The 21,391-nt window shown below is 40.8% G+C and overlaps 1 protein-coding gene across 1 annotated transcript in view; it reads right to left on the minus strand.

Annotated features, from left to right (window-relative positions):
- LOC137439145 (astrotactin-2) overlaps window positions 1-21,391 on the minus strand; it is a 1,262,948-nt gene that overhangs the window by 880,244 nt on the left and 361,313 nt on the right. Inside the window, exon 7 of the mRNA XM_068134866.2 lies at window positions 20,744-20,914. Coding sequence (XP_067990967.2) covers window positions 20,744-20,914 — 171 coding nt within the window. The remainder of the gene's footprint in view (window positions 1-20,743; window positions 20,915-21,391) is intronic.

A 21,391-nucleotide genomic window follows, 5' to 3' on the forward strand; every position in this document is an offset into this window, starting at 1 on the left:
ATGCAAAAATTAGGGTATTCTACTTCTCGTTCTATTACATGGTAATTATAGCAAAGTTTGGTTGTTAGAATAGGTATTAGCAGACAGAACGAGTATGCAATTTGTGTGGGTTTCCTTCTGCAGCATATTTTGCACTTCAAAAGTCACCCAAAAGACAGACTGGCTGTGAGAGCAGCGAATTCAAATCTTCAGATGCTATCAGCAATGAGAGGATGCACATGCAGAAGTGGAGAGGGAGAGAAAAAACAAAGAGACCGATAGATATGCAGAACGATTTCACACCTACTGTGTTACAAAACAAAGGGTATCCATAAGAGAACATATGTTCAGTTTGTGTGAATGAGTTAAAGAACATAAAGGATGAAGGAAACTGAAGAAAAGAAAAAACGTGTTTTTGGAGAGAGGGGAGGACACACACGGACACACACACACACACACACACGGACACACACACACACACGGGAGTGGGACACACACACCGGGGAGTGGGTCACACACACACGGAAAGTCGTGTGAAAACAAAAAAAAAATTGTAATAAAGAGTCCACGATTTTATTTCCTGTAGCTCTGAAACGCATTTTGTTTGGGCGGTGTGTATTCGCTCCGAACGAAACAGGCATTACCTGGTTACAAAGTAAAAATAGATTAAAACCAAACGTTATAAATAAATATTGTATTCCATAGTTAGTTTACATTATACCTGGTGTTGGCTTAGCAGTTAGGGTGCTGGCTTGGGATCCTAGGATCCTGGGTTCGAATCCCGGTCGATTGCTGAATTAATGCCAGGGGGGTTGACTCAGCCTGTCATCCTTCCGAGGTTGGCACAATTGAGTACCAGTTCACTGGTAATTCCCTGTGTGTCGCAAGAGGTGACTAACAGGGTTGGTGGCAGGAAGGGCATCCGGCCATAAAACAGGGAACCATGATGCCCAAAAAGGCCAACCACCGACTTGTGGGGAAAAATGGCCTCTAAAGGTGGTTCTTTCTTTATAGTTAGTTTACATTATTGTGTACATTTTTGAAGTACTGTATTGTTTCATTCCATGGTTGGAAAAGAGTTGACTCACTTTAAACAAACACTGTGTATACACCCCCAGGAACATGGAAAAAATATCATTGGACTTCGGTTCGATCCCGAAATTCAGTATTCAGTCACTGTACTTTTACAAAGTAATAATATAAATAACGAAGTCCTGGGAACGTTCTCTCCTCTCCTTCTCCTCTCTCCTTTCCCTCTATCATTCCCCTCTCTCATTCCCTCTTTCATTCTCCTCTCTCCTTCCCCGTGCCCAAATAACAGTCAACACATTCAAAACGGCTGATGGAATACATTTTGTCGATTGAAAAAATATATCTCGGCAATTAGTCAGGTTCACTATGTTTTTTCGTTCAAAATCATGGTAGATTAGCAAACCTATACATTTTTGGAAACGTTATTACATGGAAAATCTGAAAATCAATGTTTACATTTGCCAATTCCGACCATTTCGATTCGACCAATTCAACCAATTCGACCAATCGACCAATTCCATTCGACCAATTCGACCATTCGACCAATCGCTTCGATCGACCATTCGACCAATTCGATCGATTCGATTCGATTCATCGAATTCGATTCGATCGACCATTCGACCAATTCGATTTGCCAATCAATTTGACCGACCTTTGCTTGTGTGGAACGGACTGTGAAAACGATGCGGACTATATTGTCGGATACGACACACAGGACAGTGATGACGAACTCGAAATGGCATATTCTGTAATCGTGTATGTTTGATGCCATTGACTGCCTGTGTATATTTTGTCATTGACTGCCTGTGTAGATGTGAAGTTATACTGACTGCATGTGTATATATGATTTTGCTGACTGCCTGTGTATGTTTGGTGATATGAATTATTGTGACACATTTTGATGTTATTAACTGCCTGTACAAAATGATAACATGTATTTGATTATGCAACTTATCGCGAATATAAAGACAGTATTTTGCAATTCAAAACCTTTGATTCGTGTCTTACCATTCCCCATAGCACTAATTTGATACTTTCATTGGATTCCTTGTCCCTGAAAATATAGGTTTAGTATATTTTCAAAGTTTTTAGGGTAATTAGAGGCAGAAATAGAACAAAATATGTATTTTACAGTGGCCATTTTGAAAATCCAAAATGGCCGCCATACAGGTATCTCTCCAAATGTAAACATTGATTTTTAGTTTCCTTATGCTATAACCTTTCCAAAAATGTATGTTTGCTAATCTACCATGATTTTGAACGAAATATAATTTATTGACATAGTGAACCTGACTAAATCTTCCGGCTGTTTATTAATTTATTTTACACATGTGAATTACATCGATGGAATGAATGGAGTGTTCAAACAGGATTACCTTTAGATGAATGAAATTGGAACGAAGAAATATCTGTCCACAATTTTGAACGAAGCTCTGCCCCTCTCCCCACATTGTTGACTTTTTTGTGACGACTGTCACCAAAACGGAAAAGTAATATATCCTAACTGAAAAGAAAAAGCGAATTTTTAATATATCCCGACATTTTCCCGTCTGAGTTATGATATCGAGTGCCATCGTGCCGCGATTTTTAAAATATATCTCGGCATTTTCCCGTGTGTGCCTGAATTTTCTCAATTATTGCTGACACCGAGTCTAAAACCATCGATAAAAATGAAATCGGATGGTGAATTAGAGTGGAGATAAAGCAGTGAGGGAGACTCAATGCACTTTATGTTACAGGCCTTTGAAAATTCATTTTGTTCTATAAACGGTAACTTTCATCGAATTTTCTTCCTGCTTTTTTTTCAACCGAGTCTAAAACCATGTTAGCGACTGTGAAAGATGAAATGAGATATCGAATTAGAGTTGAAATAAAACTGTGAGAGAGAGCAAGATACCACGGGCCTAACAAAAGAGGCCTCAAAGCAATGCGAGTAAACAAAATGGTGGATATTTGTTTTTGAAGCCCCTCCCAGACTGGGTGTAGCCACACCCCTGGACAGGCTCACAGACTCACAGACAGAATCACCTATGGAGAATATTATATATATATATATATATATATACATACATACATACATACATACATACACACACATGTATATGTATATAATTATATATATATAATAATGGGTAATTCCACATCTGTATTGTAAAAAAAAGTAGTTGCAGAATGTTTGCTTCATATGGCTGCGCTCATTCCATTAGACACAGAAAACATTCACGCCAAATTTTGAGTGCATCGGAGAATATTTAGAGATTGATTAAAATTTTATGTCCTGAAATTAATTCCTACCATGGAGCCACTAGCATGTTACTTGCACTGCCTAGAGTATCAGTGCCTTGATATTTATGCTCGATGAATATATTACACTCTAACTTTCATTTTTCTGCTTTCAGATGACAACCCCGGTGTGAAAAACATGGGGGTGTGCTGATGTGTGACTTCTTGGGAAGCCATCCTCAGCTGTCTCATGCCAGGCTCCCAACAAATGGTGACATTTTGTGGTGTGTCACGTTCCACCACATGGAGCAGAATAAAGTTCTGAACTGAAGCTTCAGACTGGCTGCTGATGTTGTCCTGGAGGTATGGGCTGTAGCCCGAATTTCCACTCAACGTGTTGATTCAGTTATCAGGAAACTAAAGAAGCTTTATGAACAATACGTCACCTTCAAGAAAAATAGGTTTTCTGTCCAAAAAACTGACAGAATCAAAGAGTCTATGTGTCTATGTTCAATGAGTCACCAAAGGAATTTTTCGTTATTGCATCCTATAAGCTTTAAAAGAGATAAAGGAAGAGGAGAACAAGTTTTTCCTTCAGAAGCAGCGAGAAGATGTCCTTTTGTGCAACATAGATGCTATGGATCCACAGACAGAATCTCGTGAATTCTGGAGATGCAGCTTGGCCTTGTAAAGCGTGTAGAAAAGCAGATATAATAATAATAATAATAATAATACATTTATTTTATATAGAGCTTTTCAAGAAGCCCAAAGACGCTTGATATAAATCGGTTTTCGTTCCATGTCTGAGATGCTACTTGAAATTTCGCAGATGAATGGACAACTATATGCTGGACTCTGGGTAAAAAGTTCTTCATGAGATATCCATCCAACATGGTGCTGTGGGGTGTTGAGGTTTGCTACCAAGGTCCAAAAAGCCGCTTTTTGGCAATTCGGCCATTTTTAAGGATTCATCTATCTATAATTCCAGTAATCTCTGTACGTTTGTACGTTTGTTTGTTTGTCTGTGACTGCTGTTTCTCGACAACCACGGGTCCGATATACTTTTAACTTGCCAGGTATATTGCTGGGGACCCGAGGATGTGCCTTTTCAAGGTTTCATATTAATCGGACAATTACTTACCGAGCTATGTCCAAAAAACGATTCAACCAATCAGAGAGCAGCGAACTATCGCGTGTGCCGAACGTGGCGGACACACTCTGCCTCGGATGGCACATTTGAGAGCGTATTCATTTATTTCACGTTTGCAAACTATGTTGGCGTTAAACTATGTTTTAAAACTAATAAAAACGACTTTGCGATTCATCGTAACTGCGATATACGAACTTCCGGACAGTGAGGACTGCACTTCCGGCATCCAATCACAGAACGCGTTATTGCGTAGGCGTGGCCGATGTGAGAGCGAGCTAATGCTGAGCCCAGCGCGTGCGCCATTACGGTACGTAATTCGATTTCTTCCGGAGAAAATAATAATTTCTCGATTTCTTATGCGCATTATTTCTCCCAATTCAGTCAGAGCGAAGGGCGGAAGCGAAGAGCGTTGTTTTTTTTGTTTACGGGCGTACGGGCGGGGTAGAGCGTACGGGTAGCGTTTTTTTTTTTTTTTGGGCACATTTGAGAGCGTATTCATTTATTTCACGTTGGCAAACTATGTTGCCGTTAAACTATGTTTTAAAACTACTAATTTGCGATTCTTTCGCTTTCCTGCGCATTTGTGCACGCTATGGCGATTTCTTTACCAAACTCCGCTAGCCGTTAGCTTTGGACCAAACCATTTCATGTAAATAGAGGGGGGGGGATTGTCACCGTACTCGCAAGCCGTTCGCTTTGGACCAAACCATTGCATGTAAATAGAGGGGGGGGGGGGGGGATATACTTTTAGATATATATATAGTACGGGCATGCCCTAGTATCTCCAACACCACTAACACATGGGCTATTGTACTCGATGATCTTGTAGACTGACCAACATACTTTGAAAATTCAAAATACGAAGGTTGCTCTTGCTTTGTTAAAATAATTATCATGACTGAAACAACGATTTTTCATAAATAAATCACAACCACCATAGTTTCTGATACATCACAGATTCATAACTAATCACGGTAGAGAAGTAATTATCCATACATCAAAACAACTAACTGTGAACATCTGTCAAATGAAGTATCGAAGTCTTGTAATCAACAACAAGAAAAAGACATAAAACGTATAAAACGCCCCTGCCGTCGTTTTAGCAAATTTGCTGTACGGAGTTAAAGGCTGTCAGTTGGTCATCTTTGGTCGGATGACAAAACAAAATCTTCTGCATGTACTCATGTATTGTCTGAATCGTTTTGATAAGTTTGAAGAAAATCGATCCATGCATGTCCAATAAATGGATGGGGACACGTTTAAGTAACAAAATGGCTACCAGTCGGCCATCTTGGATCTTATTGCGATAAAAACTGACAGGCATATGAAACCCAACATTCCTAATCTGTATGCCAAATTTCAACAAGATTGGTAAATGCATGTCCGAGAAATGGTTGAAGACGTGTTAAATCCTCTTTTCTCCCGCCTCTGGAACAAACTCCCTCACTCTCTTCAATCCCACTCATCCCTTTAGGTCTTTATAACAGCTGTTCACCACCATCTCTTATCTTCCCCCATCCAAAACCTTGATCTTTTCTACCCCCATTAATTCACCCCAAATCCACTTTTCTGAAATACCGACTTCTTTACTGGAAGTCCTAGCTGTGTCCATGTGTTGTTTTACCTCTCCCACCCCCCCCCCCCCTTCCTATGCTTCCTCCCCCCAACCCCTCACCTCCCCCCGATCTCCCGATGTCCCTGCTCTCAAATGTTGTACTTGTGTGCTTCCCCCTTTCTCCCCATCTTGTCTCCTGCTCCCTTTATTTCGTCTTATGTGTCCGGTTTTTTTTTTTGTCATTAATGTTAGCACGTACACGAGCCTCGATGTTGTATACAAAAAAACAAAACAAGTACAGATACATTCAAAGTACACCGCCCCCATGCCAAATAATTAAATATCCTACAGCGCGGCATTGCCGGGGCGCCTCCGGCACCCGGCAATACCGCAATGCAGCTCATAGAGGCTGCATTGGGAGGGAGAGGTGTACACTAATTGATTGATTCATTGTATAATTAAAATCAATAAAAGATTATCATAAAATATTTTCTTAATCAAGTGGCTAATAGCATAACTAAACCACGAGTGCTTCATCCGAAGATGTATCTTTTAGAAATTTAATTAAATGTCATTAATAAAAAATTAAATTATTAATTGATTAATCAATAAATAATTGATCAATTAAATGATTAATCAATAAATCAAAAATATCCTTTATAGCCACATCACCTGGTCACTGTCATGTCCAAATATTAGCTTCCCAGCTCAAAAGGTGCCTGAGATATTGCCCAGAGGAGAAAGGAAATAAATAAATGATTAATAATGAAAATAAATAAATAATAATCATAAAAAATTTAATAATTAATCAATTGGCTCATAGAATACATAAACCACCACCATTTCATCCGAATGAAAAAATTAATTGATTAAGTAATTCATCGAATAATTAAATAATTAATCCATTAATTAATCAATAAATAAAAAATACCCTTTTCAGCCAAATCACTTGGTCATTGACATGTCCAAATATCAGCTTCCTAGCTCAAAAGGTGCCTGAGATATTGCCCAGATGAGGAAGAAAATAAATAAATAATTAAGAATGAAAATAAATAAATAATAATCATAAATAAATAAAAAATGAATCAATTCGCTGCATAGGCTAACTGAGGTCTTGGCCTAGGGACCAAACTTTGGGGGGGAGGGGTGGGAAAATTAGGGGGGAAATTAAACAAAAAACTTGAAGAATCATCTGTGATCAACAATGGGTCAGATAAAAGAATGAATGCGATTAGCTTCCTTGCAATTGAGAACACATTCGTGACATCTCTGTCATCCGATGACATTGTCAAGGAATTCCACATCACAAGACACGACGGAGGCTGTGATCTAACCTCCAACAGGTAAGAAATGATTAATTACCGGGAATTAATTCTGTATTGATTACTTATTTATTACTAGCAAAAGTACCCTGGCGTTGCCGGGTAACAATGAGACGCTTCCTGACGGGAATATGATATACGCAATCTGCGTTCTTCATCTGGAGGGAATTTTAAAAAACAGATTGCAAGTACAGTGGAGCAGTGGCGTATCGAGGAAACAGGTGCAATACCCCTGGCACTCACCTGGTAGAAAGAAAACCAGTATACTGCACTGACTAAAGGAGTTTTGAACCAATTTCAATGGTTGCTGGTAGACAGGGCAGCATGTAGAATCGTACTTACATAATCATAAGACTTTAAACAAACAAATAAAAAATACCTATTTTGGGGGGCAACCCCCCTCCACAACCCCATATACCTCCTAAGACCCCAATTTTTATAATGCCTTGAACAAACATTGGTACATCATGGGTGATTAAGATTGTGGTGAAGTTTCATCCAAATTGTGTGTGTAGTTTCAGAGAATAAAGCAAATACCTATTTTGGGGGGCACCCCACCCCCCGTAAACCCTCAAAAGGGAAGTTTTTTTTTAATGCCGTGAACAAACTTTGGTACAGCATGGGTGGTGAAGGTTGTGGTGAAGTTTCATCAAAATTGTGTGTGTAGTTTCAGAGGAAAAAGCAAATACCTATTTTGGGGGGGTCAAACCTGGACCCACTTTGACCCCCCCCCCCCCCCCCCCATAGACACTCCTAGAGTTTGATTTTCTGAATGCCGTGAACAAACTTTGGTACAGCATGGGTGGTGAAGGTTGTGGTGAAGTTTCATCGAAATATTGTGTGTAGTTTCAGAGGAAAAAGCTAATTCCTATTTTGGGGGGGTCAAACCTGGATCCACTTTGACCATGGTAGACCCCCTTAGACCCTGATTTTTTAAAATTACGTGAACAAACTTTAGTCACAACACAACAAATATCATTTGTGCCAAATTTGGTCGCAATCCCATCAGCGGTTTCGGAGAAAACGTTTCAAACGTTGATGGAAGGACGGACAATGCGCCATCGCATAAGGTCCCCTGAACTTTCTTCCAGGTGAGCTAAAAATGACGCTCAGGTCGAGATGTAAAATTGCCACCCCTCTTAACTTCGCAAAAGTCTTTGAATGGTGTGTGTGTGTGCGTCCGTCTTTTCGTGTGTGTGTGTGTGTGTGTGTGTGTGTGTGTGTGTGTGTGTGTGTGTGTGTGTGTGTGTGTGTATATATGTGTCCTGGTGCGTGTGTGTGTGTGTGCGCGCACGCGTGCGCAGTGTCCGTGTCGGGGCTGTAACCTTTTTACCATTTGATATTTGTCATCAAATTTTCACCAAAGCTTTATTATGAGAATATGGAGAAGGCAGTTTAATAAAATTTGTCAAAAGGTCAACGGTCAGCTTCCCATAAAATCATCCATTTTCATGTGATTGACCTTAAATTTTAATAATTTGCATATTGGGTCAATTAATTTGTTCACCAATCAAAATCTAGAATCAGATTGTTTTTTTTAGATCTAAAGCTCAAAGGTCAAGGCTGCATAAAATCATCAATTTTCATTTTCTATTTTTTTTAAAACAATTTTCTTTATTTTGAGCATCTGAAAGAAGAAGAAGATGTCTGAGTACAAACGGACATGGATGGGTTTTGCATTTTCAGATGCTTTCTGGTCCAGCAGTTGCAACTGGTCCTACCCCCACCAATTGCCCGCCTCATACACAACTCTCCCTCCAAACTACCCCCACTCCACCCACACACAACTCTCTGGACCTCACCGGGCAATGTTCACACCTTTATTTCATTTCCGCACACGGTTGAAAACCACAATGCGATAAGCTCCAAATCCTCTTAATCCAAACCGATCTTCAAAATTCCAACTACAGAAATGACTCACAGTAACAGCAATTCCAAATACTAAAAAACCGTTCTTTGCTAAAAACGTTTCATTCAATAAATGCGTCTCCGAGCAGTTCCCATCGAATTAAGAATCAAGTTAAAATCGATTTATTAAGTTAAATTTAAAAAAACTAACACCAGCACGAGAATCCCAGCCTCGCTTAAATAAATGCATATATGTATACACTTCGTTATAAAATCGCAAGATATGGTAAATTTTTGGAAATTATTTAATTTACAGCATCCAATCCTCATAACCGAATCCAGATTTTGATGATACGCTTCAATTATGCAATGATAAATTGATCGTGTTTCTTAGGCAAGACACGTTTGAGGAGGCTGAAACAAAATGGCGGCTTAAGAACCCAGCGAGGTGCAGTGGGATGACCCAGATGGCGGCCGCCATATTGGTACACCACCACAGAGGGTTTTTTTTTCTTCTTATGAGCACCTCGTTACTCATTTTCAAAAAGGGTGTTATAACACACCCAAACACCCAGTTTTCATCATTGCAATCTGTTGGTGGCCCAGGTGTATGCAGGCGAAGTTTGGGGCCGCTAGGTTTCATGGTTTTGGAGTTATGGAGGAGATGGGCGGACAGACGGACACTGCCTTTTATTATTTAAAGAATATATATATACGTGTGTGTGTGTGTGTGTGTGTGTGTGTGTGTGTGTGTGTGTGTGTGTGTGTGTGTGTGTGTGTGTGTGTGTGTGTGTGTGTGTGTGTGTGTGTGTGTGTGTTTAAAAAAAACTGATTAACTGGAAATTGAAAATTAACAAATAATTTATATCATGCATGACCTTCCATGGTTTATGGAGAAATGGTTGTGAACAAACAAGAATGACCATATTAACAATGTTCAGAAACAAATATCCTTAGAGAAACTGTCCACATGAGGATTTGTTCAGATATTGATCAAAGGAGTGACCTAAATTTCAAGGTAATTTACATTGTGAGCAGTCTGGTGAAAGTAGATCAGTGCACTAGCTCGTGACATAATGCAGGTTTTCAAACACAGAACACGTTAAACACATTACTTTCTGTAATTGTAGGCCTATATAAAGCATCGTTGTGCAGATGTCACTGTGCTATATAAATTTAAATATACCCACAAAGCTTTCAAATTCCACCATTTTATTCCTGATGGAAACTTCTAAGCAAGTGACTATACAGAACATTTTCAAAAAAATCCAAGACAACCATGGAATGCGTAATGCAGCTCCTTATAACATTGTGGTGCTGGTGTGGTGCTGTCTCGTTTGACCTATGCCAGGGCATTGGGTGCTCATGACAGGTCGTGAATGTTATTAAAGCTATAATTTGTCCTGGACAGGTTGCCGCTCAATTGTCGGAGAATGTAACTTTTCTACTGAGCAGTTGTGCTAACCAGACCCACACAAGTGAAGGAAATGCAACAAGGCAATTTACCCACCCCACCACTGAGCTGCTGTGATGATAACGTGCAAGGTTATTGTGTTGTTGCGTGTTGAACTTCCAGAAAAAAAGAATTCGACCAGCCTGGCAAAAATGTGTTTAGAGGCCAACTGTGGGGCCATAAACGAGATAAAGAGCGATTAATCTTAAAATATACACGAATTGAGGAGCTTGGGTGTGATATGAGTTGAGCCTCATAACATATAATCACAGGTTCAATTCTCTTTTGCAATAAATATGTAATTTTGTCCCAAATGAGGGTCTTATTGCTTTATGTAAAGTCTGAACAATCTTCTCTTCGACCCTGATTTAAACAAAGAAAGAGCTATTAAAATATCATTTGATTGCCTGATTCCAACTCATTTCACAGGGCTTGATGATACTTTGGGATAAACGCAACACATCGAGGGTGTCGCTTTGGCTTTAAGATGTTTAAAGGTTATTATCAATCGATCAATAAGATGATTAACTTGATAAACAACAAAACAAGTAAGTTAGTAAATAAACAAATGCTGCTAAATATGTACTTTTACATTTTTTACCTCCGCCACCAAAGGTGGATGGAGGATATGTTTTCATCCCTGTCTGTCTGTCCGTTTGTCTGTCTGTCTGTCTGTCTGTCTGTCCGTTTGTGAACAAAATATCTCAAAAACTTGTGGACGGATTCGGACGAAATTTGGATGATATGTAGTGTATGTGACAAGGACGAAATGATTACATTTTGGTGAAGATCCGGATTCGGATCCGGCTACTCGAATTTTTAAAGTGATTCTTCACCAATGGGAGATCGGGCCAAAAACGATACATGGCAGGATATCTCAAAAAGTTGTGGATGGATTTGGACGAAACTTGGTGGAGAGATTGGGTGCGTGATAAGGACGAATTGATTAGATTTTGGAGAAGATCTGAATATGGATTCGGATATGAGAATTATTTAATTTTTTAAGTGATTCTTCACCTTTGGGAGATAGGGCTAAAAACAATACATATCAGGATATCTCAAAAAGTTGCGGACGGATTTGGACAAACCTTGGTGGAGAGGTTGGGTGTGTGACAAACAAGGACGAATTGATTAGATTTTGGAGAAGATCTGAATATGGATTTGGATACGATAATTGTTTAATTTTTAAGTGATTCTTCACCAATGGGAGATCGGGCCAAAAACGATACATGGCAGGATATCTCAAAAAGTTGTGGATGGATTTGGACGAAACTTGGTGGAGAGATTGGGTGTGTGATAAGGACAAACGGATTCGATTTTGGTGAAGATCTGAATATGGATTCGGATATGAGAATTATTTAATTTCTTTAGTGCTTCTTCACCTTTGGGAGATAGGGCTAAAAACAATACATAGCAGGATATCTCAAAAAGTTGCGGACGCATTTGGACAAACCTTGGTGGAGAGGTTGGGTGTGTGACAAGGACGAATTGATTAGATTTTGGAGAAGATCTGAATATGGATTTGGATACGATAATTGTTTAATTTCTAAGTGATTCTTCACCATTTAGAGATCAGGCAAAAAGCGATAAATAACATGATATTTAAAAAACTTATGGACGAGTTATGAATAAACTTGGTGGTCGAGTTAGTTCAGTGAGAAGAACAAACCGATTAGGTTTTGTTTCAGGTCCGAATCCAGATCCGGCCTATCATTGGGTATACAAAACATAAACTGTTCAGCCTGGCGGGGGTATGCGCTCTAGCGAGTGCCGTTCTTGTACTTTGTTTCTGTCTTGCAGAATCTACACTTGTCCATCTGGCTCAGTCCCATCATCTTATTAAATCCATTGGTGTAGTGTCCTTGATCTTGGGCATTTATTATGATTTGTTCACCATCCCAGATGACCTGACTTCTTCGCCATTCCAATGATCCTTCTTTGTCTATCCCCACTCTGTCCAATTCTCTTTTGTATTTTCCTGCTCTTTTGTCATTCTCCCAGTTGTTGGTGTATATTTCTTGATAATCCTTTTATCTATTAATTTTGTCTTTTTTGTAATTGTTGGGGCTGTGTTTGTTGCTGTTTCATTTTCCTGTGCGGCATCTTCTATTTGCACCTGTTTTTGGAAATTATTTGCAAGGTGAGTTAGGGATACTTTTTCAGGTTTGTTGTGTTTATGTTTGTTTACAAATTGCATCCGATAGTCTGTTGAGCATTTCACATACGCAGCTAGTCCTACACTCGTCGCTCTGTGCACCCGGTTGAGTTACATCAGACTGCTTCCTCCCTCTTGTCTCGGCAGGTAATTTTCTTGAGATGCACTGGTTTTTGTGGATGGTGAGGAGTTTTCTTGTTTTGATGTCGAACTTATTGATTTCTGATTGGGCCCAGTTCATTATTCTGCAGCTATATTGTAACACTAGTAGTGTGAGCTGGTTTATGGCTTTGATTTTGTTTCTTGGGGAGAGGTATGTTTTCAGGATCAGCTTCATTATACGCAGGTATTCTTTGGTGATTGTTTTGTGCATTTGTTTGTGACATATTTGGAGGCCCTCTTCTACTCCAAGGTATTTGTATGATGCTTCCTTTTCTAACTACTGAATTGTTGTTTCAAGGTCATTTTGTTATGTTGTCTGTTTTTGTCGGTTTACCTTGTACAAATGTGCACTTGGCGCACCTGTCTAATCCAAATTCCATTTCAATGTCCTCGTTAAACCGTTCTACTAGTTTTAGTTGTTCTATCAATCTTTTGTCATTTGGTGAGAAGAGCTTTAAATTATTATCCATGCATAGTCGATGTGTCACCTTTCCTATTTCTTTGGATGTTCGTCTATTGGTTGTTTGGGTGTATCCGTGTCCTTGTTCATTGATGAGGTTAATTAGTGGGTCCAGAGCCAGACAAAACAGAAGGGGGGAAAGACTGTCTCCCTGGAAGATCCCATACCATATCTTTACATCTGGTATTTCGATATTTCCTTCTGAGTGCTGTAATATCCATGTGGTATTCCAGAGCTCAATTGATTTCTCAATCAGTTTGATTATTTGGGGATTGATTTTGTATATTTACATGCATTTTATTATCCATGAATGTGGGACACTGACAAAAGCTTTCTTATAGTCTACCCAGGTGGTGGACAATTTAGTTCTGTGCATTTTGCAATTTTCAAGTTCGACCTTGTTCTGTAGTTGTTCTGTAGTCCGGCTCATACGCGTTCCACACGGATCAATATAATTGTTCCATAACAACCTCTCTTACATACCTTTTGTTCTGCCTCTAAACATCCTTGCTGTGTTAGATGATGGAACATCATTTCTGTGATGATTCCTGTCAGCAGTTTGTATGTGGTTGGTAGACATGTATCGGCCGGTATTTGTGGGGTAGTTGGGTTTCCTCTGATTTTGGGATGAGAAAGGTGTTCCCTTCTACGAGCCACTCACCCACTGCCTTTTCCTCATGGATCAGTTCATTAAATGTCCTGGCGTATTGATTGTGAAGAGCATCCAGTTGTTTTAGCTAGAAATTTGGAATTCTATCCAGGCCTGGCTTTTGAAGTTTGGCATTTTTTGAAGTTGTTTTCTAATTTTCTCTTCATCAATAATCCCTGGGGGGAATTTCCTCGAGTTGTTGCTATTTCTTTTGCAAGTTTGGGATCTCCAAGATCTCCAAGGTGGAATTTGGTTTCTGGTTTCTATTTATAGGGCCTGGTTTTTTCTTCTTCTGGTGTTGTTTGCCCGTTACTTTTTCTTGAACGAATAGTGCCGCTGCGAAACAGACACCATCGATTTCCTTCAAGGTGGATGATTTTGAAATCATTTTTCTAATTGAATGGTTGATTGACCTCACTGAGATTTTTGTTCGTTTATTGTTTTCTATGCGATACGTTTTGGTCTTTCTCTGAGTTTTATCAAGTTAATCTCTTCTATTTTGTTGGCTAACTCTTCTTTCCATCTATTCTGTTCTTCTCTTCATCATCTTCACAGTCCTCCTCTCCCTCATTCTTCTGCTCTCCCTTGTTTTTCTGCCCATCACCATCCTCCTTTTCCATTCTTTTCCCCTTAGTTTGTGCCTGGGTCACCTGGTCTTTGTTTCTGAACCGCTCTTGCCCCTCTTTCAAGGGGACACCATCATTCTTTCCTTTTGCCACACTCTTTCTTCATCACCTTTGGTCCTGCTCTGTGTCGAAGTTTGATCCCTCATCTCGTTGCACAGCCAAAACTTCCTCTCGTGCCATCTCGGCCAAATTCCTGCCATCTCTGTCTTCACCTTCAAGCGAGCACTTACAGTCACGTGAAAAAGTAAGTACACCCCATGTAAAGTTTTGACTTTTTCAACATACAGCTATTTGATCTTCATTTCAACAATATTGATAGATAAAGGTGATATAATATAACGAATATCATGAAACATTTACATTTTGTAGTCCATTGTAAAATTTAAATAAACATAAATGCAAATTTCGCATGTGGAAAAAGTAAGTACACCTCTACATTTATCACTACTTCAAATACCTAAAATTAGAATCAGGTGCACCAGCTCAGATGCAAATGAATAGAACATCGTTGGAGAGGATCTTGGAGGAACCTGTCTTATTTAAACCTCAGACATTTAGTTTGGTTTGCTCTTTGTTGTTGAAGTGTGCGGCGTCACCATGCCTAGATCAAAAGAGCTCTCTGAGGCCTTCAGAAAGAAGGTTATAGATGCCTACGAGTCTGGGGAGGGATTTAAAAAGATCTCCAAACAATTTGAAATCAATCATTCGACTGTCCAGAAGATCATCTACAAGTGGAGAAAATTCCAAACAACTGCCAATTTGTTCAGGCCAGGCCGCCCCAGCAAGTTCAGCCCGAAAGCAGACCGCAAGATGCTGAAGGAAGTCTCTAAGAATCCCAGAATGTCATCACGGGACCTACAGGTAGCTCTTGCCACTGTTGATGTCAAAGTGCACGAGTCTACCATTAGAAAGAGGCTGCACAAATTTGATCTTCATGGGAGGTGTGCCAGGAGGAAACCTTTGCTGTCCAGAAAGAACATCAGGGCAAGACTAAAGTTTGCCAATGAACACCTAGGCAAAGACCAGCACTTCTGGAACAATGTGCTCTGGACAGATGAGTCAAAGGTAGAGCTATTTGGCCACAGTACCAGAAGACATGTTTGGCGAAAACCAAAGACAGCATTTGACCACAAGAACCTAATACCAACTGTAAAGCATGGTGGTGGAAATATTATCGTTTGGGGCAGCTTTGCTGCATCAGGGCCTGGGCAGCTCACCATCATATAATCCACTATGAATTCTTAATTGTACCAGAGGGTGCTTGAGGATAATGTGAGGCCATCTGTCAGAAAGTTGAAGCTCAACCGAAGGTGGACCTTGCAACATGACAATGACCCTAAACATACCAGTAAATCCACCAAGGAATGGCTGAAAAGAAAGAAATGGAGGGTTCTGGAATGGCCAAGTCAAAGCCCGGATCTAAATCCCATCGAGATGTTGTGGGGGGATTTGAAACGAGCTGTGCATGCAAGAAACCCCTCAAACATCGCACAGCTGAAAGAATTCTGCATGGAGGAGTGGGCAAAATTTCTCCCAGTCGATGTCAGAGACTGGTAGACAGTTAGAAGAAACGCCTACTTGAGGTTGTTTCTGCCAAATGGGGCAATACCACCTATTGGAGCCAAGGGTGTACTTACTTTTTCCACATGCAAAATTTGCACTTATGTTTATTTAAATTATACAATGGACTACAAAATGTAAATGTTTCATGATATTTGTTATATTATATCACCTTTATCTATCAATATTGTTGAAATGAGGACCAAATAGCTGTATGTTGAAATATGTTGAAAAAGTCAAAACTTTACATGGGGTGTACTTACTTTTTCACGTGAATGTCGCTCCCCTCACTCTCATCTCTCTTGCCACTTGTTGCCTTGCCCTCGATGTAATCGCTTCTATTCTATCTTTATCTAGACATCTTTTAATTGTTGAAAAAACCTTCTCAAATCTATCAAAGGGGACTTTCTCCGCCATATTGGCTAGTTTCGTTTTTTCAGCTGGTTCCTGAAACTTTCACCCTTATCTTTACTCCTCCATGCCTCATGTATGGAATAATCTTGCATTGGAGGATTATCTCCTTCTCCTCAACACTCCAGGTTTCCGTTTGTAGTATTTCTTCTGGAGTATTGTTTTTGATGGTGCGAGACAGTTAGCACCTTCTCAGCTTCTTGCTTTGGTACATAATCATGTCTCTTCGCAAGGTGATGTTTTTCCTCGCTTGAGAAGGTGCAGTCATTCTTTTTTACAGCCCACTTTCCTTCTGCTCGGAGTGACCGCACAGACATAGGGGTTGCCCTATAGGAGGCCTGTGTGTGCTTGAGATATTTTTCTTCCTTTTATCAACACAATATGTTCCGGCATTTCCCTGTGCCCCGTTTTCATCACCTCCTCCTGTTCTACTGAGGGCCCCTCACCCCCATGACACCTCACCCAAGAGTCTGGACCATGCATGAGCTACACGGCATTGCATTCCACTGGCTTTACTCCCATCTTCATTGCCAGGATTTACATCTGCCTTCAGGGACGATACCCCGGAATTTCTCAGCACCTCGATGAACGTATCACCACAGTCTGCCTCGCAACGCCGCCCCGACCTGCCCATCACAGAGCTGTGCACATTACATGTCGTGCCCCATCTCCATATCCCTGTGGGCACCTTAGCCACGGCCCCGCCACTCCTATCCCCCTTCATAACTTCACTTCTGGCATCCGGAGTTTCACGCAGTTCATTGGAACCATGAAGAAAGAACCACCTTTAGAGGCCATTTTTCCCGCAGAGCAGGGGTTGGCCTTTTTTGGGCACCGTGGTCTCCTTTTTGAAGCAATGTTTTACGGCCGGATGCCCTTCCTGCAGCCAACCCTGTTATTCGCCTCTTGCGACACACAGGGAATTACCAGTGAACTGGTACTCAATTTGCCGACCTCAGAAGGATGACAGGCTGAGTCAACCCCCCGGCATTAATTCAGCGATCGACCGGGATTCAAAACCAGGATCCTAGGATCCCAAGCTGGCACCCTAACCACTAAGCCAACACCAGGCTCTTTCATTGGAACCATGCCTGTTCACAAAGCCCCGTCTCAATCTTTCAGACCCAGTTTGAGCAGTGCTTTGCATGCATTCATTTTTCCATCTCCACTTACAACTTCTGGCATCTGGAATTTCCCAGGGTTCATCGAAGCCATGTCTATTCACAAAGCGCTGTCTTAATCTTTCAGACCCAGTTTGAGCAGTGCTTCATGTGCATTCATTTTTCCAACTTCACTCAAAATCCCTCCGCGGACATCATCCCCCTCTCCATTGAAGACCCCTACCCCCCGGGGTCCTCCAGGTATCCCACGCAAGAGTCCGGCTCATACGCGATCTACACGACAGCGTACCTCATTTGTCCTTTCGGTGTCCGCCTTGAGGGAAGAGGCTCCAGCATTGCATGAGGTCCCAGCGGATGTGCCGGCGGTTCGGCCCGCCTCACAGCGCCGATTCAAATGGCAATGGGCCACGTTTGTCTTTCTCTGATTGTCCGCTTTTTCTTCGATGTTCGCCTCAATGGCATAGGCTCAAAACCCACCTGTGGTCCCGCATGCTGGTAACATAGTCCGCCTCACAATGTTGCTCCTATGCTGCTAGCCGGGGCCGATTCATGGGCCGCATTCCATAGGCCAGAGACTGGTTTTCGCTCTTCGATCTGTCTCGGGAGCAAGCTTCACGACTCCTGCCCATATTTGTAATTGTGCATCCTCTCTCAACGATTCTCTCATCTGTCGCCACTACCACACTCCACAGATATCCTTCAGCACTCCACAGTTGTGCGTGGGGGAACCGACGAGAGAGCTGGTGAGGTAAGCTGCTCGCGTCTCGACGCCATCTTGTGTGTGTGTGTGTGTGTGCATGTGCGCGTGCGGGTGTCGCCATTTTTCTCCGAGATGCCAGAATGGATCTTCATAAAACTTTCAGAGGATCATCAATAAAAACCCTGAAACTCCACTAATCCCTGGCACTGAATGTCAGCCTCTATTTGTTAACACTAGCATACCCACACCCACAAATAGATACCCTGCTCCCCCAATGCAGATGGGAGCAGGGTACTTCTTTGAGGAGGTGCCGCCGACACATCACCAGATATCCTTGCAATCACAGAAATGTGATCTGGCAGAAATGTGATCTGTGATTCTTGCGATCACTTTTCCTGCCTGCGATCACAGATATGTGGGGTCATTCAGGCATCCGGGATGCAGAGTTAAGTGTCCTGGAGTATCATATTTTTGAGGGAGACCATACTGACGGTCGAATTGGTGGCAGCATCCTTCTGTTACTAAAAGTCCCAGCAAAATCCAGTTCTCCTTCCTTATCAATCTGAACCTTCACTCTTCGACTCCATCACATGTAAAATTGGAAAATGTGACCCCCTTCATATTACCAGTATATACCATCCCCCTAACAATTCCACAAATACTAATATTTGCTCATAAGACAATAAATATCATCCTCAAAATTCCTGGCCATCATCTTATTCTTGGGAACTTTAATGTTCCTCACATTAATTGGTCAGCTGGTGCATGTTCTTCCCTGACTTCATTTGACGTTCAATTGCTCTCGTTTAGTGAGAACCATTGTGGTGGAACTCGTGTTCCAACATGTTCTCTTTCCAATGATATTTCACGGAAGAGCAGAGTCGTCAACTCTCGATCTCATCTTATCAGATGATCGCTCTAACATTTCTAGCATCATGTCACTGCCATGCCTTTGTCCATTTTACCATGGCGACTCAATCAAACCACTAGTCACCACCAGGTTTCAAGCGGTGATACACCAAAATGGATAAGGCAGCAATCATTGAAGCAGTCACTGTCGTGTCTAAATATCACCTTCCTCACTCAAAAGGTGCCTGACATATTGCCCACATGAGAAAGAAAATAAATAAGCGATTAATAATGAAAATAAATAAAAAATATTGGTAACGTAATTAAATTATTAATCAATTGGCTATTAGAATACTTAAACCACCACCGTTTCATCAGAATCTGCAAGTAATTAAAAAGAAAAAAAATTAATCAAATAATTAAATAATTAATTGATGAATTTATAAATCAATAAATCAAAAATAGCCTTTGCAGTCAAATCACTTTGTCATTGGCATGTCCAAATATCTGCTTTCTAGCTCAAAAGGTGCCTGAGATAATGCCCAGATGAGAAAGGAAATAAATAAGTGATTAATTAATAGATAATAATTAAGTAATTAATCAATTAATTGATCAACAAAAAATACATATATATTTTTGCCAAAGCACTTGCTCACTATTGTGCCCAAATTTCAGCTTCATAGCTCAAAGGATGGCTGAGATATCACCCGAACAAACAAACAAACAAGAAAGAAACCGGAGTGAAAACTGAGTACTCCCTTTCAGCGCGTGTCATCGCCGGGCCCCATTCGGTGCCCAGCGATGACGTCATGCAGCGCCTGGAGATGGCATAGGAAAGGAGAGGTGTACAATCTGATTTTTTCCAAAATGCCAACAGGATTAGAACAGCAATGGGCAATGACGGGTACCACTGATAGTTATTTACAAAAAAAAAGAAAACAGGACAACCCTTTTCCACAAATAAACAAAATATCATTCACACCTTCTTTAATAATTATTAAATGAAGCTCGACCATCAAACCATTATTTACTGATTTGGTCATCAAGTTCAGAAACAGCCTGGATTATTAATTACAAATAAATGACTTGGTAGTGAATCATTGTACTCTGGGATTACGAGTTTCAACTTCATCCGTCTGCATTCCCATCACAAAAAATGATTCTACATTCAAATAGCATCAACTATTTGTTAGTCCATTGTTTCCGAACATCTTCGTTATTTGTTACGGTGTACTCATGCCTCCTAATTTCTCTTTACTGCCTACAGCATATGCATCCACTCATCCATGAGCCTCACAGACACACAAAAAGAAAAAAATACAGCCCATTTGATGGCACAGGATAAGAATCGATGAATGCAGGATTAAAGAGACAAACAATATACATTTTGGGGAAACATTATTCTTCTCTGCTTGGTAATAGCTGGACAATATTACGATCCCATTGATGAATATGTGAGTTTTTGAAGCACATTGTTTGGAGGCTTACCTGTGTCAGGTTCACAGAGATGTTCACAGCGATCCAGTGTACGCTCTGAGCAGGGATCACGTAGCCATGGGAGACTTGCATTGAAACTTTGTCGAAACAGGAGTACGCGTGCTGGGTTCAACCAGCCACCGACATCCAGCCGACCGGCATCACTCAAAACGAGCACACTGCCTGCAGAAAGACTCACAGTAATAAATAACTAGTACACATGTGTAGAAGCGAAAAAAGGACAAGTGAGAAAATTACAAAAAGAAAATACAATGTGCATAATTAAAATCTCAATAAAAACCTGTTTGCACCCAATACAACAAACAACAACAACAACAGGCATTTTAAGGCCATTTTCCCTGCTAGAGCGGGGGTTAGCCTTGCGGTCCCCATGACAATCTTCTCCATTTTGCCCTATTTTCTGCATCTCCCCTTGTTAACCCCCTTGCCCGCATTTCTTCTTCCATCATCTTTAGCCAAGTCTTTCTCGGGCTTCCCCGCCCTCTACTTCCTTCTACATTCATTTCCATCATTCTTCTCAACCAGTCACTCTCATCCTTCCTCAACACATGACCAAACCATCTCAACCTGTTCCTCTTCACAACATCAATCACAGGCTCTATTCCCATCATCCTTCGCAATTCATCATTTGTCTTCCTC

Source organism: Myxine glutinosa, chromosome 13 (assembly GCF_964187855.1).
Source record: "Myxine glutinosa chromosome 13, kmMyxGlut1.1, whole genome shotgun sequence".
In the NCBI taxonomy this organism is placed as follows: Eukaryota; Metazoa; Chordata; class Myxini; order Myxiniformes; family Myxinidae; genus Myxine; species Myxine glutinosa.